Source organism: Temnothorax curvispinosus, unplaced genomic scaffold (assembly GCF_003070985.1).
Source record: "Temnothorax curvispinosus isolate PA1 unplaced genomic scaffold, ASM307098v1 QBEX01001249.1, whole genome shotgun sequence".
NCBI classification, from domain to species: Eukaryota; Metazoa; Arthropoda; class Insecta; order Hymenoptera; family Formicidae; genus Temnothorax; species Temnothorax curvispinosus.
This window is the reverse complement of record NW_020211029.1, coordinates 276,623-303,468: the sequence shown is the minus strand read 5'-3', so window position 1 is coordinate 303,468 and position 26,846 is coordinate 276,623. Positions and strand designations below refer to the sequence as shown.

Below are 26,846 nucleotides of genomic sequence, written 5' to 3'. Positions count from 1 at the left end.
TATTTTATTTTTTATCCCATCTTCAAATATAGATTTAATAGAATATGAAATCTGCGTTTGGCCTCTCTGTATCTTTTTTCAGGATTAAATATTGCATAAGTCGATGAAAGAAAATAATACTTAGAAATTTTTTAATGTGTTATTAACTAAATTAAATAAAATCTAATATTCAATAAAAGAAATATTTGACAATTACGTAACATATTTTAATTAATTTATTTAAAAAAAATGCGCTAATGATTTTATTAATCTATTTACTTTTCAGGTCAGTTTTACCCGATTCTTTCATCATCTATCTATCCGTATATCTATTAATAAATATTATATCACGTTGTACAAAATTAATTGATTTAAGATGAAATAAATATTTTATTACGGAAAAAAAAGAATTTACAATACGAAAATTGTATATTGCTCTTAAAGAAGGCATGTAAGAGATTGAATTGTTACCGCTTTACCGCGATGCTGATTAATTTTCTCATTGTGCTTATTTCGTAAGCATCTGTTTTTTTTATCGCATATTTTAACAGTTTTATGTATCAAGGGGTTAATAGTGTAATGTAATAGTAATAGTATAATATATGTCTGTTTTCTGTTGCTGCACTGCTGAACTAGTGCACACTGCAGTAAGTTAGAGTGAAACAAAATATAGATACTTGTCTCTCTCTAGCTTATTGCACTATTATAGTTCAGCAGTGCAGCAATAGAAAAAAGACCTAATATATTAAAGCTAAATAGCGCGCGCGTATCGCGCGTTTGTGTAATAATAAAAAATAATAAAAATACAAAAAAAAATTGGGTGGTAACGTCACACGGTGTTCCCAAGCGGTCACCCATCCAAGTACTAACCGTGCTCAACGTTGCTTGACTTCAGTGATCGGACGAGAACTGGTACATTACAACCTGATATGAACGTTACCCTGATATGTGAGTTATCCATAATCAGTTTTATAGTACAATTCTGTTCCAAAATTTCACTTTTTTTTATATAGGAATAAATGTCTTAAAAATTGTTAACTGATTAATCAATGCGTACGATCAAAAAACCATTCAATACTTATTTTTTTCCATTATTTCGCTCTTAAAGAAGGCATGTAGGAGATTAAATCGTTGCCGCTTTTCCGCGATGCTGATTGATTCTCTCACTGTGCTTACTTTGTGAGCATTTGTTATCGCATATTTTGACAGTTGTTGTGCGTGTATCAAGGGGTTAAACCCTCGGTTGTCACACGGGGTCAAAATGACCCCAACTAATTTTCAAACAGCTGCATGCTGTTCAAAAACTCGCAGTTTAAGTGGATCGCAAAAAATTCTAGAATTAAGTTTAAACATTGTAGAATGTATTCTTATTATAAAAAAATTAACTTTTTGAGTGGCATCATATGTTCAAAAAAATTTAAAAAAAATGTTTAAAAAAAGGAGGTGTAACAACCGAGGGTTAATAATATAATGGTAATAGTATAATATTAAAGCTAAGTAGCGCGAGCGAAGTGCGCGTCTGTGATGTCTAATAACTATATTATAAAAAGTAAAAAAAAATCACATATTAGAGAATTATTGAAAAATATCTCACTATATAACTTCAGATAAATTAAATCTTAATATAGTAGATGAGTCATCGTACGTGACGATATATATATATATATATATATATATATATATATATATATATATCTGTTCTTATAAAGAAAATAATTTAGTCTGGTACCATCAATAAGAAACTATAGTTAGCCGAAATTAGGGTCCATGTAGGGCCAATTGCAGGTATTTTTAGACGACACGATATCGCCGATAGCCGAGATAAATAATTCATGATCCTTCGCGCATAATTTTTCCAACGAATATTTTTACACCACGAACGCAGCGCGGCTAAAAGTAGGCTGAAATTAATTTATATTCACTGCGTAGTATCCCTACTTCCATGTTTGTTTCTTACAGGCTGCATATGCTAATTGTGTTCCGCCGACATTTCTCGCTCGTGATCCACGATTTAACGAAATCGAGATTTATCGTGAGATTTAGTTTTTTTTTTATTAATAAAACACATGTCGATACACAGAAACATAACGATCAGCAATAGCATTGGATATAAAAAATCTTTGATGAAAAAAAATCTAAGGTGTCAACAGACGCATTGATTATATTATCTTTCAATAAACGTATTCTAATTACCTTAATAGATTCAATGATCTTTATATTATTCAATGATTATATTGTTTTATCTGATCAGGATTTTATAATTTGTTTTATACCAACAAGATTTATAGATAGCGTATCTGATTATATAGCACGTTAATTGGATAATTTAAAGAATAATGTGCGATGTCTAATAATATTTTGCATCACGCACGCAAATCTATATAAGATTTATCTTATAGCAGAAAAATAATGCAATATTTCTATAAATATGCGATGTTCCCATAAATATGAAAGAAAGAATCCAGATCAAGCAAGTGTGAACACGTTCGCACTTATTAAAGCAAACTAGTTTATTCGTTCACTTGTTTATTGCGCTAGCTCAACAAAGAACAATAAAAGCCAATCTGAAATCAATTACGAGAACGTGGGACAGAACAAGGTACTTAATGTTTGAACACAAATATTTTATAAAAAAATAATATCAGTTTTATGATATAAGTGCTTTTATTATTACATCAAAACCGAAAAACAATTATTGAATTACAATTTTGCAATAATCCTTTTTAAATTAACTTGTTTTAAGAAATAAATGTCATTTGCTCCGTTTTGCTTTATAGATGGGACAAAAAAATAGGGCATATTTTTTTTTATTAATTTTGTCACAAGTTACATTATCACAATAGCAAAAAAATAACTTTTGCTTCCTTATAAAGGAAGCTTTGTTTTTGTAAAAAAAATTTTTTTTGTTTTTGAAGAATATAATAAAATTAATAAAAATTGCTAATAATCAAGGGTTTTTTTTTTTAATAAAATTTTTAATTTTTGCAGAAATGTTTGTCTATGCTTTAATTTCTGCAAATTTGGAGATATCGATCTATTTCTAATTTTATTATATTTTTCAGTTTTTTCTACCCCTATTTCATATATAATTCTTTAAGATTTGGTTAATTAGACTCAGCTTTATACGCGATCAAAGGTCCCTAATTTTTAGAAAAATGTCTGTAATAGCTTTAACTTCTGTAAATTTTAAGATATCGGTCTATTTTTAATTTTGTTATATTCTTTAGTCTTCTCTATTTTTATTTTATATAATTCTTTAAGGCCGGTATTCATAGTCGGGTCTTACCCAGTCGGAAATGTAACCTTGATTCAAGGTTGATTCAACGTCGATATGGTTGACAGCTGGTTGAGTCGATAAGAAAGTCGATATTCCTGCAATATCGATCATGTCCAGTGTCGATTCAAGGTTGATTCAACGTCAAAGCGATTAATAGCGCTGTTTTGAGTGCGCACTTATAAAATTCGATCAATTTAGATTTTAATCCTAAAAAATATTACGACATTGTTTATGTAAATTGTACAAAATAATTTTATGGACGTTTAAGAAATGGCGTAATTGCGCGATCAATCGCATATGTATAAATAATATATATATAAATTTTATATTTAGGACCTATCCAGACAAACACTGCATATATCCATAAAGTAAATAAATTATATCCAATTGAATTTTACAATCACGCGCGTAAAATAAGACTGGATAATTTTCTTTATGTATATATATGGTTATATGCAGTTATGCAAAGTCTGGATTGACCCTGGAGGCCATACTGTGTGAAATCTGCAAAAATTACGACTTGCGAATTATAAACGAGTCTAAGAAAACACATACGATATATTTCAATCGAATTTCAACCTTCGACGTTGAAACGACGTTGAAACGATAAGTTGAATAGTCGGTGATATTTTATACGCTTTCGACGTCGAATCGACCAGAATTACGACGTTGATTCGACATTCGGTTTTCGACATTGATTCAACGTCGAATCAACTAATCATTTCTGACTGGGTATATTTAAGATCGTCTTAAGTATAGTCTTAAGGCGTCATCAGCCAATCAGAGGGCTGTATTAGCATCTTAAGACGTCACTTCCTCTATGAGGAAGCCAATTGCAAATTTCTAATTTGCACCATTTTAATCTTGCTTCTCTTTTGCCTTTTCTCTCTCTCTCTCTCTCTCTCTCTCTCTCTCTCTCTCTCTCTTTCCGCCTCTGTTCTTCTCTTTTTTAATTTAATAGAACGTTATTGGTTCACAAATTAACTGGTTAGCTTTATACTTTTTTTTAGTAGCACGAGAAATTTTATTCTTTTTAAGTGGATAATTTTTCGGATTACTTTTTGGCAAAGTAAGGCATCTTTTTATTGGTTTCTTGACTTTTTTCTCATTTTTAGCTCCAATTTTAATAAAATAAATTGTAAAACAACTACAGAAAACATGTATGGCAGAACGGAATAATACCCTACAGTCTTATTTTTAGATTAGTAGTTGGACAAGTGATTGTGACAGGATAAATTTAAAATTTAAAGACAAAAACACAGGGTTAGAAGTAAATGAAGTATATTATAACATAGTATACACATAAATTATTTACAAGGAATTCTCTCTCTCTCTGTCTCTCTCTCTCGCATGAGATGGAAGAAGTATTCCCAATATTGTGGCAAAAACATAACAATATGATGCTACATTTAAGGCTTCAGGAATGACTACTAACTACCGTCTGGGAGTAAACAACTCTTTACTAACGATAGCTTCAAGAAATTCCCGCAAATTATATCGTTAGATGACAGAAATAAAAGGCCTATTCGCACGGTTCATCTTTTTTCTTTTTTTTCTCACGTTAGAGAGAAAAAAAAGGAAAGATGAACTGTGCAAGAAATTCAGCTAAAACGAACAGGCTTAAAGACTGTACTGTTCTGTCCCACGTTTTCCTATAATTATATAACATGTGACGATCAAGTACCTACGAGTAGTTTTCTAGAACTTTCAATTGCGTCTTATGATCATCGGACAAAAAGTAATGATTAATCAATCAATACAATCATTAACTGTGTTATATGCTTTTATGTAATATGAAATTTGCAATTGAAATCTGTCTTAAGTAATCTATAAGGATTTTTCCAGAATAATCAATTACTTTTTAACAACAGCTTCTAGCTGTTTTTTATACCATAAATCTACAATTCTACATGTACATATAAATCTACATATCTCTAAATCTGTGAAATTAATTTCAGTTAATATTTAAATCCCTATATGCTGACTACATTAAGTAACCACTACAGGCTGTTTAAAAGTCGTCCTGCAATTTGGTTAAACATATAAAAAATATAAAATATTGAGTGCGTGATAAAAATTATGTAAATTAAGGCAAGAAATATTAAATGTACTTAACCGCTAACTTTATTATTTAAATTATAAACTAACTTTGTTATTTAAATTTATGAATATCAAGGAAAAAGCCGGAGACAGAGCCAGGCTATCATTAAAACATGATTGATTGTTTTGGAAAATTCCTGAGGAATATTACCGAGAAACCTCGATAGTTCTGTTCGATCCGAATTTTAATTCTAAAGATTCCTTCACTGACGTAGTATCGATGATTCTGCATTTAATGAAACATAATAATTTTAAGTCAATAACAGTAAATTTCTGACGTTAGCACTGTTATAATTACACATTATACAACCGTATTCTACATAAACACAAATCTCGTAACTTGATGTCTCTTTTAAAGTTTCTTTCATTCATACGGAAATTTATGTTTCCACTTATACAAGCTATGCATTTAGTATCTGTGAAAGATATAAGTACATATTATATTTTAAAAGGAGTTTTTATAACTAATTGTTTACACAAATTTAGAGTGCAAAAATCAGACTTTTATGATACCTTTGAATTTTTAATACTGCGGGTTACAATTAAATCCTCAAAATAACTGCTACATTTCTCAAATTTTTTTTGTTAATAACTTTTGAATAAACAATGAGCGCAGGTTAAAACCTTTTGAAGGTCACTCAGGAGGGTGACCTTGACAACATACTAAAATATCAAGGTCATCCAAGGTGATCCCCTCCGTGTGCACAATTGCCTATTCGTCTTTTCTGGACATCCGCGCACTCATTTAAATGCACCGCAAAATCTTCATTTAATTCTTTTGTCTTTGATTATTTCCAGAGGATGAGATAAATATAAACTTAGAAAGAAGAGAGAGAGAGAGAGAGAGAGAGAGAGAGAGAGAGAGAGAGAGAAGCATAGCAGTACTTTCTGTTTGATTTTTACTTTATTTAGTTTAGTACACATTGAAGAGAGCACACAGTGCAAATTATGTCATTTTTGCCCGCAAACAGCGTTTCAGGCAATGTCAAGAGTAAATTACATAATCGTTCTCAAAATTATATCGCGCGTAAAAAATAGGAAACACTATAACATTTAAAATGTCGGAAGTTTTAGACAGTTTAGACCAGAGTTGGATAAGTTAATTTTTTAAAATTAATTATAAATTAAGTTACAGTTAATAAGTTCAAGTTTATGTATTTAAAAATAATTAGTTAAAGTTAAAAATTAACTTATTTTTATATTAGCTAAGTTAAAAATGATTACTTTTTTAACTTTTTAATTTAACTTTTTACTAATTATAACTAGTCACCCAACCTTGGTTTAGACAAATGGCCTACTAAATTCAGCTAAACTAGTCATTAATCGTCTTAACGAAGAAACAAGAAACATTTATTACGAATATATTATGTGTAATAAAATAACAGTAGATTTTTTTTTTAGTGACGCGTGTGAAGTGAGATAAGATCAATAACGTTTATAAATGCAAATGAAGATCACAGGAAAAGGATTTGAGGATGCTTTCTTGCCATTCGTCGTGTTATAATCTGTTTCTTTTATTCCTCTTGCGCACGCGAGATTTCTCCCAACTGATCGCCGCAGGAGCAATTCTTCCGGACGATCACGAAGATGAGGCCGAGATTGCAACCACTTATATTAACGCCTTGCCGCAAATGCACGCCACTTATACTGCAATTTGACACAAACACATTCCCGGTATAGTTTTTCGCCGGTGTAATGATTCCCTTAATCCGTGACGTGGTCTTTACGTGAAAATTCAACGCTCTCGAGATTTACGTATTGTTTCGCATACTTTTTAAACAACATTATATTACGAGAAAATTCTAAAATAGGTCAGAAATTTTATTCCTTGACCTAATTGGAACTGATTTTTTTTAACGAAAATCTACTTTTAAAACTTTTCTATACTTTTAAATTAGCAATAAATAAAAACTTTTAAATATTCCGACGATTTAAAAAAAGATAATTTTAAATTACTCAAAAGATACGCGAAGTTTTGCACATCATAAAATAATCTCTTAGAATTGCCTCATATCTCCTAGAATTGCCACAAAGAAATTATGTAACAAATTGAACGTTGATTTATTACAATAGAGATAACAATTATATTTTATATTTTCTTTTGTACGTATATAATGATGATAATTCTGTGAACTGTAAGAACTGTTGAGAGTTTATATAACGTCACACAGCAGATCCTGCTCTTTCCACGTGCTATCATTCTACGTGCTCTTGTTTACGGCTTATCGTTATCTTTGCTTCCACTTCGCAAGAAAGCTAATCACGTTCTCACACGAGTGAGTATTTAGTCTATGAGATATAATATATCGCTAGATTCGCGCAAAACTAAGTAAAGGATACAAATTGCGTAAGAAGAAAATGTGTACGAGAAATACGTTTATACTATCTAGGCAAACGATAATAAATTAATCAAATCGAGAAAGGTGCATGGAAAGGAAGTTGTACCAAGCATTGAGACACCTGACTCAAACGGGCAGGTCAATGACCGACGATTTCGTAACGAAACCGCAGATCAGACGATTGAATTCGCTTAATTATCGGCGGCCTCTCGCAACCAGGGTCAAGTTCTTCGAAGATCATGCAACAGTTAGAACCTTGACGTGTCTCTCGCTCCTTTCGCGACCGTCGTGTTGCGTTGCGTTATACAGGTCGTAAAACCGCTCGTAAATTACTCGATGTCCTATATTTTAAATAAGCCTTCAAGATCACGTAAAATTTTTTAATGGAATTCCATAATTTCTGTCCGCAAAGTTGCACGAGAAAGTTTATTTAGATCGTCGCGTACGTAAAAAGTACATTTTTACGCGCAGTTTATAACTGCGCTTTGGTCATGCGAATGTCCGAAAAGTCGGTTAGGGTCAATTCAAGCAGATTGGAGGACGCGTGGATGGAGTGGCGTAAACTTATTATTATCTCGATATTAGCGAAGTCGACACACTTGGCGCGGGATAAAAAAAACATAAATGTAGTGGCCCCGAAAGTTTGACGAATTATCGATGATACTTGAAAAAGTTTCCATGCGAGAAAGATTAAGTAATCCGTTAACTTAGTTCTTCGTTTGAAGGATCGAGTAACCTTGGAAAGGTCAGGAAGCAGACGACAACTTTCGCGAAGTGACGGAAACAGCCTTAAATATATAAAAAAAAAAAAAAACGTAAAACTTGGAGCGACTTAGAGGCAACTGAAAGTATATCAATGTTCTAGATCAATCGCTTTAATAAATGGAGAAGTCGTCGGATCTTGACGTGGCTCATCAATTACAAAGTTAAAGTGCGTGCCAAACAAACGTTAGACAATTTTTCTTTTTTAGAAATGAGAATGGTATGAAATATTAATTATCTTTTCCATAAAGAAATTTTTTTAATTTTTTAATTGCAAAGATAATTAACTGTGTGTGTGTGTGAGTATCAGAAACAGTACTTAAACTCCTAAATTACTCCTAAATTTACTGTTTGCCTAGTTCTTACAATTAGTGATATATATTTGTCACAATGGCAAAAACGTTCGGATGGATACGGGGAAATCCCTTGGTATGTATGCAAATAAGATACTTCCTGACGCATATCTACGTATAGCTCGAAATTCCATGCATTATATTATTAACCGGATATTTTGCTATACGTGCTGGACTTTGGACCCCGCTATAACAGGCATACTGTTCAAAGTCTAAACCTAGACCACGTGGACTTTGAATATGTCCCGGTCCAAAAATGTTTCCCACAAAAAAATAATTACCTGTGCAATTAGAAATGTGACTTTTCGGAGAAAAACATCGCAAATAAATTTCGTATTATTCTAGTTCAATGTATGTGTTTATGAAAAACTTTTCTAACGCGTTTAAAATGCCATGTACAAACTACCTTGATAATGAAAGGATTGTATGAATAAGTATATTACATGAATATATTTATTACGCAACAGTTTTTTATAGACTTGTCTGTAAAAATTAATCGGTTCTTTATTGAAATCTTTCTCAGAGATTCTTTATTGAAATCTTTCTTTTATTTAAGTATTTGATTAGTTAATAATTTGTTATGCATCAAATTACACATTTGTAACCCATAAATATTTCTCGAAACGCAAGTGTCATCAGATCCTACGCGATTACATTCTCCTGAAAAATATTTTGAAGAAAATGACAAGTACATTTAATTGTTATCTACTAGTACAATAAAACATCAATTATTCGACACATTAATTATGCGAACGCATACAAATAGAAATTCTTAATTTACATTAAAACTATATGTTATTATATTTATATTATTTTTAAAAATATTTTACTTCTTTCCTAAAAGTTTTATGCGAGTAATTGATAACAAATGCATTATCTCTGTCGAATAATCGGCCTCTCATTGCTGCCGTATAATAAATTCTTTCGTAATAATTTCTCTCGTAAATTGAGATCAATTACTACCGAGCCTTATGCTATCTAGGCACAATTCCATCTTGTCTGCCAGTCATTCGGAAGAACCGCGTGTTGACGTTCGTGAAGATGTAGGGCGCGTTTTCCGTAGGACAGAGCACCTTCTCCAATATTCGGGGCAGTCCCTTTTCCGTTTTATTTCCGACCGGTTCCAGCATGTTGTTCCACAAAAGATTAGCACCTGAAAATAGACCAGAAGCGAATTTATATCACGCGGAAGAAGCGAGAATTTATACTCTTTGCGCATATTTTATTCTATTTTATTTCCGTGTAAAAACGATAATATCGCCAACAGTAGCTGGTATGACGTTTTCTTTCACCATGACTCTTGTTGACACCGTCTAAGAGGCGTTTAATGATATTTCTTAACCATCCACGCTCGTTAATGAACGCGCGCTCGCATTTACAACAAGCCAGCTGCGAGGGATTGATGATTATTTTATTGTCCGTGACGGTGTTCAAATGATTCATTTACTTTTAACTGAATCGCTGAATAATTATTAACGAATTGATCTTAGCGCAAATAGAATTGTTATATAATGGCAAGTTAACTTTGAAATGTCATCTTCATATTATAATATCCAAATGCATTTATGAATATGAATATGAATATAAATACGAATTCATATGTACGAATATATGCATGAATATAAACGGGTCTAACAAAGTTAACAACATATATATTGTACTCGTATTTAATATGTATATAAAATCCTGAGGTTGAACACATTTTTTATACATTGTGTTTATACGTAAATCATTTCGTATTAATTTTTCGAGCATAAATAAATAATTATTTAGAACACAAATGATATAACTATTTTAGGGTTGGAGCTAGTTTAATTGAATATGATTAAAATCCATACATCTTTTTGAAAACTTTATGAGTATAATGAATAATATAAGGAAATAATAATTAAACGTGATCAAGTCGATGCACTGATGTTATTATATAATGTCAATCTTAGTAATTTTTTTTAATTTGCATGAAATAAAAAAAATTTCAAGTTTTAAATAATGTATGAAGTTAGAAATTTTTACAATCTTTACTGCTATTAACTTTACTAATAGAGTATTTCAGTCGTATTAATAACGCAGTTTAAAAAAAAATACCAGAACAAGATTAATTATTTCCTCTCTCTCTTTCTCTCTCTCTCTCTCTCACACGCACACACACATGCACGCACATACGCACACACGCACACACGCACACACGCGCACACACGCACACACACACACACACACATTACATTACATTACGAACGTACGCGCCAAGGTACGCGCACACAAAATTCTCTCGCCTAGTAAGGTGCAACCGTTTTAACATTACGGCATTTTTTCCGATGACGATAGGCGCTGTTCAGTCGATAAATGCCACAAATTTTATAACGTCATTCAGTTTAACTTATTGTTTCACTGAAATAAGAACATGCGTTTATATGTATATCATGATAAAAGTTAATCATCCCTTACCGAGTGCATGTCCTTTCTGACTGAAGTGGAAACAGTCATATGTGACCAGACTGGAGTCGATCGGCGGAGCACGATGAGGATCTGCGTTAGGTGCATTGAATAATTTAATAAATGGCTGCAACACTACGGTGAAGTCTGGAGAATTATCATATCTATAAAGCAAAATAACAATGTTTTTTCTAAGTTTGTGCATACATATATTCTATCAATACGAATCCCAGACAGCACCATGTCCAAAATCGGGACATAAGACGTCTGAAAGACGTCTTATGTCCCGCTTCTGGACAAGTGTGCTGTATGGGATGAATGTACAGTCGACGCTTCATATTCGTGGATCCGTTATTCGCGGTCGACATGTCCTGTGCCCAGACATTATTCTTCTTTATTCGCGGTAGATATTTCAGTGTTCGCGGATATGAATTACTGCACGTGATTGCATTTTAATCATTGCCGCCTTAAGAATGCAAGATATCATGCGGCAATGTAAAACAGCGCTATCGCGCTCTTTCACAATGCATGCGCAGTGTTTTGTTTCCAAGACAAGCAAAGTATTTAATAAGTAGAAAAGGCAGAATTTATTCAATCTTTCAGTATGTAGTGCTTCTGCACATCGTGTCGTGTCCCGTGAAGAATAATATCGGCAAAAGATAAAGCTGAACGCGAATTAAAAGGCAGAAATAAATGATGCCACGTAAAAGATATTAGCCACAAAAACGAGCTTTCCCACGATCTCTGCGAATTCTTTATGGGAAACGATCCGTCTATAGAAAGAAATCTTATTTGTAAAATAGCGGAGGCAATGGATGATTACACGAATTATTTTAAAAAGCTGCAACGTGCAAAGCAAAATAAGTAGATTTTTTAAAACAATTAATAACTAAAATTATTTAAAATTATATGTTAAATATGTTCATACATAATATTGCATATTTTATCATTTTAAATAAAAAATAACATTTTTCTCTTAAATTTTTTTCCTTAATTTAATTTTTTTTGGAACGTACATTTAACTATTTCATATTAGCAGTAGTTGTCGAGTATGCAATGTAATCTCTACGAATAAACAGCGTCAACTATAGATACAACGTATCGCAAATATATATGATTTAAAAAGTAAGTATATTAAACATAATAAAAAAACTTCTCTCAGGTACAATAAATTCTGACGAAATAAAAATTAAAAAAATTAATCTTATTGATTAAGTAAGATACATTTAATTACGTATTGAACATCAATTATACCTTCCTGAGTATACTAAAGTTTCAGCGGCTTGCTGATAGAGTCGTGACATTTTCGACGCTGCAATTTCTGGTTGACTACCCTTGTGCATGCAGGCGCAGTAGAGGGGATGCAATATATTGCACATAGTACTTCGCGTTACTCTAACAGAGACTGTGACATCTGTTAAAAAATAATTATAAATATAACCACATGAGTGAAAAATTCAAGTACATCGTAATTAATATATATGTTGTAATGTATTATAAGATCATGCATTTTTTAAGATCTATAATTTAGAGAGAGAAAGAGAGAAAGAGAGAAAGAAAGAAAGAGAGAGAGAGAAAGAGAGAGGAGAGAGAGCATTAGCTATTAGAATTAGAAAACCTGGTAATATTACAATAATAATGTATACGTTTTTTCTGCTTACGCCTATATAAAATTAAAAATTACTAATAAAATATTAAATTACCTATGGCTGGAACCAAATTGACTAGCGTGCGGGGTAGTGCGATCCTCAAGAAATCAAGCGTCCTTCGTAAATGCAAGACGTAACGCAACGGCGAGAATTGTTGCGGAGCGTAACATTGCGCCGAACAAATGTCGTTAGCCCCAAATAGGATCGTAATAAGCTGGAAATACAGGAAATATGAATAATTAGATTCAAGGGAGAGGGAGAATCAAGGTTTCTTTTTACCAACAAGCGTACGTCGCGTCGCGATAAAGAGATTAGTAAGGTTTATTACCTTCCAATGTTTCTTCACATTTATCTTCGGATTACTTTTAATTCTCTGCACCAGGATTCTCGCTTGGTGCAACGCATCCTCCGTAGCGGCGACTGGGAAGGCGATGTTCAGTTTCGCCGCGGTTGAGATAAACTCTCCCGTTCCGGTGGAATATCCTGTTAATTTGGGATTAAACACCTGCAACGATATGTCGTGATGATGAAGGATATCAGGTTTTTGTTATGCATGAAACATATCGTGCTAGAACAAAGAACGAACGTTTACTCTTGCAAAATTCTTTCACACGGTCTCTGAATTCTGATGAGATGCGGTGAAAGACCGGTGTAACGCGTGAACAAGACGACCTTGAGACATTTTTTGATATTACGTGCATAGTGTATACCTTTAAAACATTGGGAAGAGTGAAGAACCGCCTCCAATCCCCTTGGCCTCCGACGCACCAACTAACTCCGCGCGCCTCGATGAAGGTTCCTACCGCAAACTCCTCTAACGCGCCACTTCCGGCGACCAAGGAATCACCGAGACCACCGATCACATCGATATCGCCCGGCCTTAATCGATGAACATTGTCTGGTATCGACAAGGACCTGTAATGCACGAGAAAAAATTTGGAATTATCCAGACTTGTCATTTATTTAAACTCATCATATTTATCATTAAACGCGATGATAAATCGTATTTATTGACAATATTTACTGATAATAAGTAAAATTTAAATTGCAGTATTTTTTAGCTTTATTTACGCTGAAAATATAAGTATGTAGTTTAATATAAAAAATCGTAGATGTCAACGAGAAGAAAAAGAAAGAAGTAAGAAAAAAATTATTTTAATTGCAGAGAGTTATACCTGCCAAAACGCACGTTGCAAGGGAACGGGACGTTGTCAGGAATTATAGGTTGTTTTCGTACGCCGCCATACCGTTCAGGATATGAAATTCCCATTTCATCAATTTTGTCCTAAAAATTATGCGATTTAAATAATTCGCACATCCGCATTTATTTTATACATGTTCGAAGGTGTTCATATAGACTTTATTATATTTAGATGTAGCTATAAATATTTGCGCGTGGGCCACAATTATGCGGAATTGTTTCGGGACAGAATGCAAAAATTAATGTATGATTTCGTCTACGATTAGTTAATCATATCTTCTTATAAAATTTGCGCGGCCAAACGGTCATAACGCATAAGATGTAATTTCTCCTTTGATGAAGTTAGTGCGCTTTAATGTCACTCCGACCACAATATCTAATTACGCGAGATTCGTATCTTCATTAAAGTGATATTCATCATTCAGATACTCGCTTCGGTAATCTGAGTTTGCGCAACTCGCGAATACGATTTACAGTTTGATTATATACATAATAATATATCGTAACTGTCACAATAACTTTAATTCTTGATAACAGTAGGTACAGTAGGAAGCATTTTTGTCATTAATTAGCTTGCTAAAGATAATATTCACCTTATTGATCGTTATCTGGAAGAAGATATGTAAAGGAATAAAAATTAATAAGGAATAACTACTGTAGATACGTGTACAGTATAAAAACCTAAAGATTTTATTTTCATGTAATTACTGTTATTAGTGAATAATTTAAATTTTGGGAACTCTAAAATTGTTACGGAATCTAAAAATATTGTGATTGATGGAAGATGAGTAAAATTACTGCAACTGCAGATATTTTGGAAATATTCTTGCTAATTGTAAGTTAAACATGCTTGATTCTGCAAATACTCTGCGCAAATATGTATTTAATACATTATTTCAGTTGTAAGAATATATCCTCGGGGCAATCTTTTCACCTGGGATTTTTTTCTGCCAGAGCATTTAAGCCGGTGTCGATTAGCGCATTTAGCATTCGACACGCGTGTACACTCTTGCTTTCTTCGGATTTGCATTCCGCCGCGTCGCGTCACGACTTAAATACTGGCGTATGAATTTGTCGTGGTCATACCATCGGCCGAAAAAGGAACAACGTATTTAGAACTCTTTTAACTGTACAGTCGAATATGATTTGTTTGTCAAGCTTTTAAAGCGCCAGTCTGTACTAGTCATTTTTTATTATTACACATGATATATACTTTGCCACGATGTCATTACGATACATTTTAATCAGTTTGTCTTTTTAGAATAATTTATTAAAAATACTTATTAATTAAAAATACTTTTAGCATTAAAATTTAAGCGTTTAACTCACTTTACTCTGTGAATTTCTAATGCTTATTTCGTGTTGAATTTTCATGAAGGAAAGGCTAAAGTGGTACTTACGAAATGTCGAAGGACGGATTGGAAATTTTGGAAAGTGGTATAGAGAGTGCAATGTGTAGTATACTTATAGGAACTCAAATGTGTTAAAAAAAAAACGGCCCTGAACACATCCGCCACGATAGGAGTTCTTTCCGCGGGTCACAAGGCCGACGAAAAGAAACGTTCCGGCCTTTCTCCGATTGCTCAGAATGCAAAGCATTTTTCTTTTCGAATTGCGTCCGCACTTTCTGGTTTCACGTAACGTTAAACATCCTAACATCGTAACTCATTCTTATTGGATCTTTTAATAATAATTTCAAAAGTTTACTACACTGGTAGTCAGACTGTATAATATCGCATGTTACAGAACGCACAATGATTTTCGTACGTGATATACTACTTTTGCACAGGTTTCCGTGGAATTGGCGCGTGATAATTCTCTGTTTGGCATGAGATTAATAACGCATTCATATTTTACTTGTATCCGACGAAAATGTTTCCACGAATCTGGCGAGAAATTACAAAACGTCCACGTAAAACAAGGCTTGACTTTGACTCGCAAATCACGTGCGATTTCTCGTCTAGCACGGACGTACAGGGGACTTCCTGCATGCAAAACATTTTCGGTAATCTTTTTGCAATAAAAAACCCTCACCTGTCAGCCATTGCCGAAGCAAGTGCAGGACCGATAACTCTCACTTCCGCTCACATGGAAATTAATATTATCGAAATAAGCTTCTCTCCTCGCGTGGCTTTGCTACGTGAATTTATATTCGCATATTTCCCCATTGCATAAATATAACTTTTTATTTGTTCTTATATAATACAAAATTATATGTATATTAATAAAAAAATACACGTGGTAAACGCAAAGAATGATTTGTAGGAAAAGAAAAGTATTAACAATGTGAATATCGATCTGAAATCTTAATTCTGCGCAATTTCAATAACAACTTACCCTTCCCCCTTGAAATACGCTGCGCAAAAAATCCATGAAGAGATCGCACTTGCCCGGATGGATGCCAGCGACGATCAGGAGCAAGGAAATGATTTTGACTCTCATAATTCTTGGCTATTGGCGAGCGTTTCAAAAATTGGCTACCAAAGAAAGTCCCCTTACAATTTTCTTCAGACTTTCCTGTGACTTCGAGTGATAATCATTCCATGTTGGAAGATCTTGTTCGGCCTTTGACTTGGTCGAACGAGACTTCCGCTCGCCATCGGCGCGTTCCCTCCAATCCTACAATGCGAGCGTCTCTAATAGCTCTTCCGCGTCTCCGACTGAAGAGAACTGCAAACTTTGACGTACACGTACAGACCATTATTTACGCGTACATACCAGCGGAAATATCATATTTATAAAGCCGCGACCAGATTCTCGTTTATTTAACGGCGATCGCTCATCGTGACATAGAGAGTTGTTTAGCTAATCTCTGTTGTCTAGCCGTCTAGCATAATCCTTCGTGCGATAGACAATTTTCTGACCAAGCAATATAATAGCAAAAAATTTACAATCTGCAGGTCTTTTTTCGCTTAAGATAAAGTGCAGTCTTGTCTGTATTTTTTCCAAGCAAAAGTCTACAACGAAACTGTGTTTAATGTCTTTAATTATATTTTAAAATATGATTAAAAACGCCAATTAAAATTTTAAAAATTTAATTTTTTAATAAATCTAGAAAAATAGAGAAAATATTAATTTTTTCCTGTACATATTATTTATGCCGACAATAAGATTGGTTTGGAATGAACATTACGGCATGCAATGCGTTAAATTTAAAGACGACGTTAAATCGGTAAGATAAAAAAAGCATTTCCTTTCGCAATGACATTATAATAGTCGCGAGTCTCAATCCTTCGTAGCCTCATTAGCTTCGTTATCTATGAGAAAGTGAACGTCTTCCGGTATTTTGACTAAATTTGGTTTAGCCCTACATAAGCCGTTCGATTAAACGCACATTAAATTCACATTTCTTTTTTACGTCACATTTTGACTTACATCATTAATTATATAATATATCAAAAATGACTGTTCTCTCGGAGGGGGGGGGGGCAGGAAGAAAGAAACCGCTGTCACTCAATTACTCGAACGAAATGTACGAACGGGAATGAACGACGAACAATATGTTTTCGCATAATTTTACAAAGATATAAAAACCGAAAGAGTCGACAAAGACTTTGAAAGCGTCGCTTTACGGAATCCCCTTTGAGAAACATAAGACACACTTTCGCTGATGTCTAAGTTCGCGTTTCAGCCCCCTGGGCATTTTCATAAATCACTCTTCACACCTTTAGAAAATGCAATTTGTCATTTGTTATACACGAAAAAAAGAGTAGGAAACAACATCATAAGAATATTGGGTTACGTATGTATATACAAGTACGCGGGAAACTTTTTACTGTCACTAGAACACGCACATGCATTTAAAAAATCATTTCCGCGAATCAAATGTAATTAAAACTTTTCTAACAATGTTGGTTAAGTATGTTTTTAATAAGTATATTTTGCACAAACTCAACTTATTAACTTTACAATACTGTAAATTATCATATACGGCATATACAATATACAATGTACAATATTGTAATTTACGCAGTGGATACATTAAATATATGAACACATACATATATAAGTATACCTTGCTTTCCGATGATTTCTTATTCCGCATCATTACAGTCACGAGATCAATCAAACGCCGTGTAACTCTTGTTATCTTCCATCTTAATTATATATTTTTTGTTCACTGAATATAATTTTCGTGTCTAAAATTGACCCTTCCAGGGCACGAGACGTTCAATAATTAACATTTCTCTCCTTTCACGTAGAAACTATCCGTGTCATTATTCACACAGGAAACGATAAATCAATTATTTAAGCACCAAACTGTCGCGCCGAATTTGTAATAAATCACGCTGCTTTCGAATTATAAAAAATAAAAATCTTCGCGATTTGTCAATTACGGGAAAGAGGCTCCGCCGATTCTCTTCGCCGGTACTACCGGATGACACTACTAAACATGAATGAAGCGTGTCGAAGAAAGACTCGCTCCTATGCCCATCGATGTGATCCTCCCCCCACTTTTGCGATGAACATATTTACGGTTCCCCTGCATTCTTTCGTATTCCTAGGCGGTAGACGAGGTACGTGAGCAAGAGTGAGTAAGAGACTACAGCCGATGTTACGATAAAACTTTGCTTCTCAAACTCGTTTACAGTGTCGTATCATATACGTATATGTAGGAAGAGAAAGAGAGAGAGAGAGACAGAGAGAGAGAGAGAGAGAGAGAGAGAGAAAAACTTGTTTAAATATTTGTTGAAAAATTCTCTTTGAGCTATTTTTCAGAAATAATATTAAAGATTAAAGGCGCATCATTCACACATACCTCTTGTTTACAATATAATCATAAAGATATTAAATACAGTTAAATTGAATACATTTTATATATTAAATCTACAAGAAATGGCAGATAATAAAGTATTTCACAGATTGACATTATTTAATCCTTTATAATATTGGAATAATCGGCATAATACGAAATAATTTTCTATCCGTATTCCATTTTTGTACTTTAAAGAGTTAATGAATACATCATGGCATCTTGTCTACGCTTAAATAATTGGCACTGCGATTCTGTTCAAAGATTGCGACATTGTGACTATGATTGATGACCTAATAACGCTATCGATACTTTCTCTTAAGCGCCAATATTTCTCGTTCGAATCGCAGCGGCAGTAGAAACACTTTGTAGCTTTGAATTTAACATTGTAGCAAGATAAGGCCTCTTCGGCGTCGGGCAGCGAAATTCATAATTGCTCCATTTCGTCGATTTGGCACCTACCGGTTCCAACAAGTTGTTCCATAAACCGTTTGCATCTGCAAAAAAATAGAAAATCTTGAATCATTTTCTAGATTATTTTTGAACAACTAAAAATATTTTTAATACACATTTTAAAGTTAGTTAATTTTGCATGAAACATATTTGAAAATTTTTACAAAATTTAAACTTTTTTAATACTAATTAAAAAATGCAACAGAGTTAAACTCGATGCTACAAAACGACTGTTGCAATTAGGCAATTTAAATTTTGGGGACTGATCAAACTAGTCAAACTGGTATAATATTACCAGTTTGACTAGTTTTCTCACATTATTACATCATTATGATATTTAGAAATGTGAGAAATTAAGTGCATCTTACGTGTTTATTTTTACATTTAGGTTAAATATAAAAATAAAATATAAATATAAAATATAAAAATTTAAAATATAAAACTATAAATAAAATGAGTTTTTAAATATAAAACTGTAAATAAAATGTTTTTTTTTTTTTATATAAAACTATAAATAAAATGCGTTTTAAATATGAAAGATCACTGGTCAGTTTTTTAATTATTAGGTAACAAATTTCTTCTTATATAAGAAAATTCTTAATAAACTTACAAAGAGCGTTGGTCTTTTGACTAACGTGAAAACAATCGCTACTTAAATATGTCATATCGGAGTACCCATCTGAAGCAAGTGGAATTTTTAAATTCACCAGGATAGGCTGAGCTACGACTGTAAAGTCATCTTTTTGGAATTCTGGATAAGTAGCGATTTCCATATCTAGCTTCTGCCACCTAAAATATATTTCCAAATTTTTAATCAATCCGCAATTTGCTTTTAACGGTACAAGTGATACTTTCAATAAACCAAGCTAAAATTAATTTTTAATGTCGCACATTGATGCCAAACACGTATTTTTTACTTAATGTCATATCGGATTATTTAAACAGATAACTTTGCATTACCGAAAATAATTATATTAACATTTAATAAATAATATACTCTAGATTATTTTCTGTTTTATTTTACGTTATTACGCTTACTGTCGCATAATGTCGTAATACATAGATCTAAAACGCCGAAATGCCAGACCAAACATGCAAGAACACTCGACGTCCGTTGTGATGAAACAATTAAGCGATGGTCTTCCTTCACGTGTCTCGACTAAAGCCTTTAAATGTGGTGGCGGAATCAATGCCACGAAGGTTCGCGGCAAATTATCTCTTAACGTTCGCAAAGCTTGGAGTAGATCAGTTTTATGTGTTTCAAGAATTGACCACGGCGATGGAATCCAACACAATTCACTGCAAAAGTCATTGGATCCGATCATCAGCGAGATGAACTACAAATTAAATTTTATTATCGTCGATATATATGTTTAATAAATAAGAATGCAAAATTTTTGACAGCAAAGCGATATATTTTATTGTAAATACAGCATATTAATGAAAATCTCGGAAAATGTTACACAATTATGACAGACGATAAATAGTTCCGTCAAATTTTTATCGTCAGAAAAATCAGTTTAAAACTATAAAGCGTGATAATTAACTTAATTGCAAGCAATAAAACGTGTCCATGTAATGACACATTTGCTGCTCCTCTCGTTTCTCTCGCTGTTTGCAACAAATTGAATCTGTCTAGTCTAGTGCAACAAACCTTCCAATGTTTCTGCACATCTATCCTCGGATCGTTTTTAATTCTTTTGACTAATATCTCCGCCATGTAAGCTATATCCCCGGACTCAGCACCGATTTCGGCAACATTCAATTGCGATGCCTTGTGAATCGTCAAAGAGTCTCCCAATGCATATCCTATCAAATTGGGGTTGAATTCCTAATATAATGAAAATTTATGATGACTAATTTGTACACACGCACATTGTTAGATCAGCCTTTAGTGTTACATTACTTCCTTTCTTTCCTTCTCAAGACGTAATACAACTTTTCTTATCTAACTTATTGTTATAGTATCCGTCTTTATGTTAATTTTTTAAATTACAAATCTGTCACAAAAAATCATGTATTTAATCATAAACTTTCTAAGATTATTTAATATAAAATAAGAGTAGGAAGAAGAGAAATAATTTTCGGTTAGATAAAGACATTTATTAAAGTAAGGAAATAAATTAGAGAGCGAATAAAGAGGTCATAATTTTAAATATTGCTCAATGATGATTATGATAACGATCTTATTAACCGATATAACGTCCTGAATTATATTAACTTTCGCTCGACATTGCTTAATATCCTGGTATTCTATTTTACAAAGTAAGGTTGTTAGCATCAACACTACTTCAGAAATTTTACGAAATATAAAATTTCCACATGGGATAAGGGGGGAATTCCCTCTTCAAAGCTCTCCTCCGCTAATTACACATCCGTCGCTCTCGCATAAGGTCACGTAGTATCCCTAATGGTGTAAAGAAAGTCTATTTTTCTTTTTATTACATAATTATTACATAACAGCACTGCAAATCCAAGTGTGTTAGCTGTTTTTACACAATTCTTATCGTTTTAAATCACGTCATTTAACACGATTGAACGTATTAACTTTTAATTTAATACGATTAAACGCATTGAATGACGTAACTTAACACATAAAGAAACGTGTAAAAAGACTTCAGTCTAATTTTATTTTTGGACGTTTATGCGTGTAAAAATAACACACTTGGATTTACAGTGAGTATAATACGAGCTTTGAAGAAAAAATATATTTTAGGAAGATATAATGTGTAAATCACTTACATGTACATTATTGTACATTAGATATAATGTTCATCTTTACAATAAAAAATCTGTTTCTAAAATGTCATATAACGATATTTACTATTAGTCAGGTATGATTGATGATTGTGTTGGTAATCCTCCGTTCAAAAATTTAAAGTTAGCAAATTGCAATTTTACATGCATAATATATGCGTATAATGTCTATCTAAAGTATAAGACGCGTGCGCGCGACTGAGGATCGGAGGTAATCATTGACGAAAGTCCATAAAGAAGAAGCAGTTGAACATTGTGATGATCAGTGATGATATGTTAATGTCATGTTGAGATCCTATTGCAACAATTCTTTCTGCGTTTGTCACGTTTCTTTAAATCGTAAAACCAAAGGTGCTGCATTACGTACTACGGAGAAAATGTCGATTACCTTGTCATTGTTTTACCGATGTGACGCCGAGAATTATGGCATATTTCAAAATTGATAATGACAAATCGTGCGTCGCGGCTCGTGCACAGTTTTCGCAAAAAATTCGCGAAGAGATAAATTATCCTAATGGTGGTTATTTTTCAAGTTACTTATTTATATTCATATATGAGTATATTCACATATGAAGTTTTGTGATCAAACAAATTGCTATTAAAAAATTATATAATAAATATGGAATTTCATGGAAATTTATGGAATGTTACATAATCGGCAATAAATTTTAAGCAGTCGAAACTTAAATTTATGAAATATGCAGAAACTGAAATACACGTGTGTTTACAAGTGCGTACGGTAACAAAAATGTTTAATGTTCTCCAATAATGCATTTATGACTTTACATTATTACCGTATACATTCACTGCAAAATCCTATATAAATGTGTTATTTTAGCTGAAGCTCTCCTTTTAAAATTCTTGTCGTTTTAAATCACGTTATTTAACACGATTTAACGGATTAACTTTCAATTTAATACAATTAAATATGTTAAATGACGTAATTTAACACATGAAAAAACATGTAAAATGAGCTTCAGTCAAGTGTGTTATTTTTAGATGTTTATGAGTGTAAAAATGACACACTTGGATTTGCAGTGTTAATGCAAAGAATATTAGACTTTACTATAGTTTTAAAGATTTTAATTAAGATTTGATAGATTTAACTGCCATGATTGGCTGCCATCAATATCTTAAATCTCCATTTCTCATAATGTTTTATGCATATTGCAATTTATTCAATAATAAACGTTATAACGTTGTAAGGTTTGATTGCCTTACTTTAATGATATTGGGAACAGTTAGATATTGTCTCCACGTGCCTTGGCCTCCGCCAGCCGCAGTAACTCCTCTATTTTCTATGGCAACCTGGAGCAGACTGCTTGCAAAGATTCCAGCTCCAGCCGTAAGAGAATCGCCCATCGCGGCAATGACATCGATATCACCCGGTCTTAGTTTATGCACCGACTTTGGCACTTTTGACGATCGACCACCTGAAATTTATTGTCAGTCGTGTAGCACTCCTCAAGTACACGATCTTTCGCATTTCTATTATCTTTTTTATAACAATTTAATTAATTGTACAACTTTCAATCGACTATTCTTCAATGAAAACGTCGATATATACGTTCTTATTAGCGATTGAGATAAAATCACACTCTTCAGTTACATAAACCTTGTTTTGTAATAACATTTTAATTCGTTATACATATAAGATTCTTGTTATTAATATATGTGATATTGAAAAATAAAAATTGCAATGAAATAATTATGTGCGACGATTTTGCTAAAAGAAAAATTCAAGTTAGCCAAACATGAGACGTATATAGACATCAAAAGTATTGAACTAGGAATAAAATGCTTTACTTTTTAAGAAAAACCATTGACATGTAAAGAAGCTTCACAATTTTTAATGACTGTATTTTTAATAATTTAAGATGTATAGTACTAATTATAAAGAGACAAGACAATTATGACCAGAGGAACAATTATCGATAGGGAAATAAGAAATGGTAATAAATTTTTGTTTTCTACCTGTTACATTACAAGGGAACGGAACATTGTCGGGAATAATTTTTTGCACTTTGTTTGCGTCTCTTGCTGCTCGCAAATACCTTTCCTCTATTCCTGTTCTACCTGCAAGAGTAACAAGTTATACGTTACAATTTACAGAGAAATTTATACCTATAATACATATGGTCATACGTACGGCCATAAATTTTGTTCTTAAGAAAAATGGATTTAGTTTATAATTAAAATATAAAGCAGTATGAAATGTATACTCGTTTTATTGAATTAATTAATTACAATAAAAGAATAATCATAACTATTAAAAATATTTATCAATCAAAGAAAGATGGAGCGTGGAGCCGTAACAAGGTGTTGGTGTTCATATATTCTATACTTACGTATAAAGAAATAACGAATTGTAATGTACACACCGTACATGGTACATATATTCCAATTTAATAAACTGCGCGTCGCAAATTTGTCGGACTTAAAACACAGCTATCTTGGAACATTAATCCCTACTCCGGAATTAAATCTACACGATTTAATTGTTTTAAAAAACGTAAAAAACTTATTGCGAAAAATATTACCTCAGCCAGGATTCGAACTGCGCTTAAAAATATTTATCTTTTACTTTTACAAATGTTTTCAAATAATCGGGCTTTAAACGCTCACAGTATGCAGAACCTTGACGTTGTTATCTTTACTAGAATAGCCCTATTTTTTTATTATCATTAAAAAATTTTTTATTACAAATATCGCGCATTTGTAATAGGAAAATTATCGTTATCGTTTTAACGTTTTTGTGTAGCTTTTTTACTACCTGCTCAACGATAATATAACGACAACTGTCGTTAAGAGATCAGCCTTCATCAATACCTTGATATAAGATGTAAAACAAATTTTTTCATCTAAAAATAGTGTTGATACTTATTGTTTTGCTGCAAGAGTTTAAGCTAGATTGTTTGAAAAAATTTGTAAAACTATGCAATGGACATTAGAGTTCGATCAAAAACTCGGTTTTGGTTTCGGTCAAAAATCGAAGTTTTGGTTGGGTTTCAGTTTCGACAAAAGAGAGTTTCGAACGTAGCCGAACTGTTTATTTTCAACAGATTTTCCAAAAACTTGTTTAAAAAATTTTTTTTATTTTATGTTTAGTTTTGGTATTATTGACATAATATGATTGTGATACTATACGGATAGTATATACTAGTATATAGCATACTATAGATATATAGGTTGTGATAATAGGATTGTAATAGTAGCATTATGATAATATGTGTAATTATTATTTTGATAATTAAATTATGATATTTATAAAGAAAAAGTACGAGGGTTATTCGAGTCAAACCGAGACTTTGGACAGGATATAAAACCAATGTGATCGCGACGAGTTTTTTTTTTTATAGTGGTAAGTGGCAAGTGGTCTTCTATCATCGGTATGCGGCGCTCCTCTTGCGTCAATTGATAATTAGTATGCAAAATGTCGGACAACAGTGTTAACGCACATATAGAACAGCGAATTATTATGAAGTTATTGGTGAATAAAGGTGTGAAACCGGCGAACATTTACAAAAGACTTAAAGACAGCACAGTACGATGACGAGACAATTAATTATAGCCGCAGTAAAGCATTTGAATGCATTTGATATGCAAACAGTTTAAAGATGGCCGTACATCACACTGCCCATTGCACTACTTCGAGCGATTTTCATCTTTTCGGACCTTTATAAAAAACTTCTTGGGAGGCCAACATTTTAGAACTGACGACAAGGTAAAACACGCTGTCCGATTTCGGCTCCGGCGTACAGACAAATCTTTTTGTGTTACTGGTATCCAGGCATTATAGTGAAACGCTGTGAATTTATGTAATTTGATATTTTGATCTCAAATACAAGAATTATGCGATTAATAAAAAAAAAGCGAAAGCAGCTTGCTGCAATAAACACAGAAAAATATTTACCAAAACGAACAGAAATACCGTCGCTAAATAATGATAAAGTACAGAATAATGCGATCCTAAATGTAATGTGGTACGTGCATCGAATTATACCGGACAGAACAATGAATTATGCAGAAGAGCACCTAAACAAAATAGGAAGGAGTATCGCGGAGACGCGAGTTACATTCGTTTGCCGCGTTTACCGGAAAGAAAATCGCTTCCTTCAGACTACGTCGTACACACTGTACGCATATTCATTATTATTTCTTTTTTAATCAAAATTAACCAGTAAAAAACACGGAATAAGCTTTACACAATCATATACATCAATATAGAGAATCTCGATATCTATTTAAAATATCTTTCGTGACAAAAAAAACTCAACAAGTATCGCCTGAATGCGCAAATAGAAAAGTACTTAATAATTATCATTAGATAATCATTAGGTAATCTTACACACTACAACGCGCAAATTACATATATCCTTGAAAAATCATATCGTATCGTATTTTTGCAGCTTCGTATGTATTTGCATATTTAAATGATAGTTTAATTGTTCGAAGCGGTTTTATCTATACGGAAAAATCAAGATAATTACGTACGCGTTTTATTCTCAATGCAAATGCATGACATGTTGTGGAAGCATAAGTCACTGTACCATTCGTATTGTCTCGCGTGTCGTATCCTAGAATATCGTATCTGTATAATAAGACAGCTCGCGGCGACACGCATGATTTGTCATGTAGAGGTTTTAGGTTTTAACCGACACTGGCTATCAATTAAAATGTCGCGCATTTGTAATAGGAAAACAGAAAAACAACCTTTTAACATGAGTCAATAAAAATTACCTGTAATAATAATAATAATAATAATAATAATAATAATAATAATAATAATA

General features: G+C 32.7%; 2 protein-coding genes and 1 pseudogene across 2 annotated transcripts in view; all 3 read right to left on the bottom strand.

Moving 5' to 3' along the window:
* Nucleotides 1-800: 800 nt before the first annotated feature.
* Nucleotides 801-920, bottom strand: LOC112461748 (annotated as a pseudogene).
* An 8,437-nt stretch (nucleotides 921-9,357) lies between these two features.
* On the bottom strand, nucleotides 9,358-18,195 carry LOC112461631 (phospholipase B1, membrane-associated-like). The gene is made up of 9 exons (XM_025026951.1): nucleotides 18,109-18,195; nucleotides 16,431-16,770; nucleotides 14,068-14,177; nucleotides 13,603-13,807; nucleotides 13,221-13,397; nucleotides 12,947-13,106; nucleotides 12,498-12,657; nucleotides 11,256-11,407; nucleotides 9,358-9,963 (listed from the first exon to the last, which is right to left on the bottom strand). The coding sequence occupies exons 2-9, from the start codon at nucleotides 16,533-16,535 to the stop codon at nucleotides 9,785-9,787; spliced, it is 1,248 nt and encodes a 415-aa protein (XP_024882719.1). The 5' UTR covers nucleotides 16,536-16,770; nucleotides 18,109-18,195; the 3' UTR covers nucleotides 9,358-9,784.
* LOC112461622 (phospholipase B1, membrane-associated-like) overlaps nucleotides 17,954-26,846 on the bottom strand; it is a 10,709-nt gene continuing 1,816 nt past the window's right edge. Inside the window, exons 2-7 of the mRNA XM_025026939.1 lie at nucleotides 24,031-24,132; nucleotides 23,278-23,489; nucleotides 20,954-21,130; nucleotides 20,338-20,636; nucleotides 19,910-20,088; nucleotides 17,954-19,343 (exon numbers count right to left, since the gene is read on the bottom strand). Of these exons, the coding sequence (XP_024882707.1) occupies nucleotides 19,165-19,343; nucleotides 19,910-20,088; nucleotides 20,338-20,636; nucleotides 20,954-21,130; nucleotides 23,278-23,489; nucleotides 24,031-24,132 (1,148 nt within the window). The 3' untranslated portion in view covers nucleotides 17,954-19,164. The remainder of the gene's footprint in view (nucleotides 19,344-19,909; nucleotides 20,089-20,337; nucleotides 20,637-20,953; nucleotides 21,131-23,277; nucleotides 23,490-24,030; nucleotides 24,133-26,846) is intronic.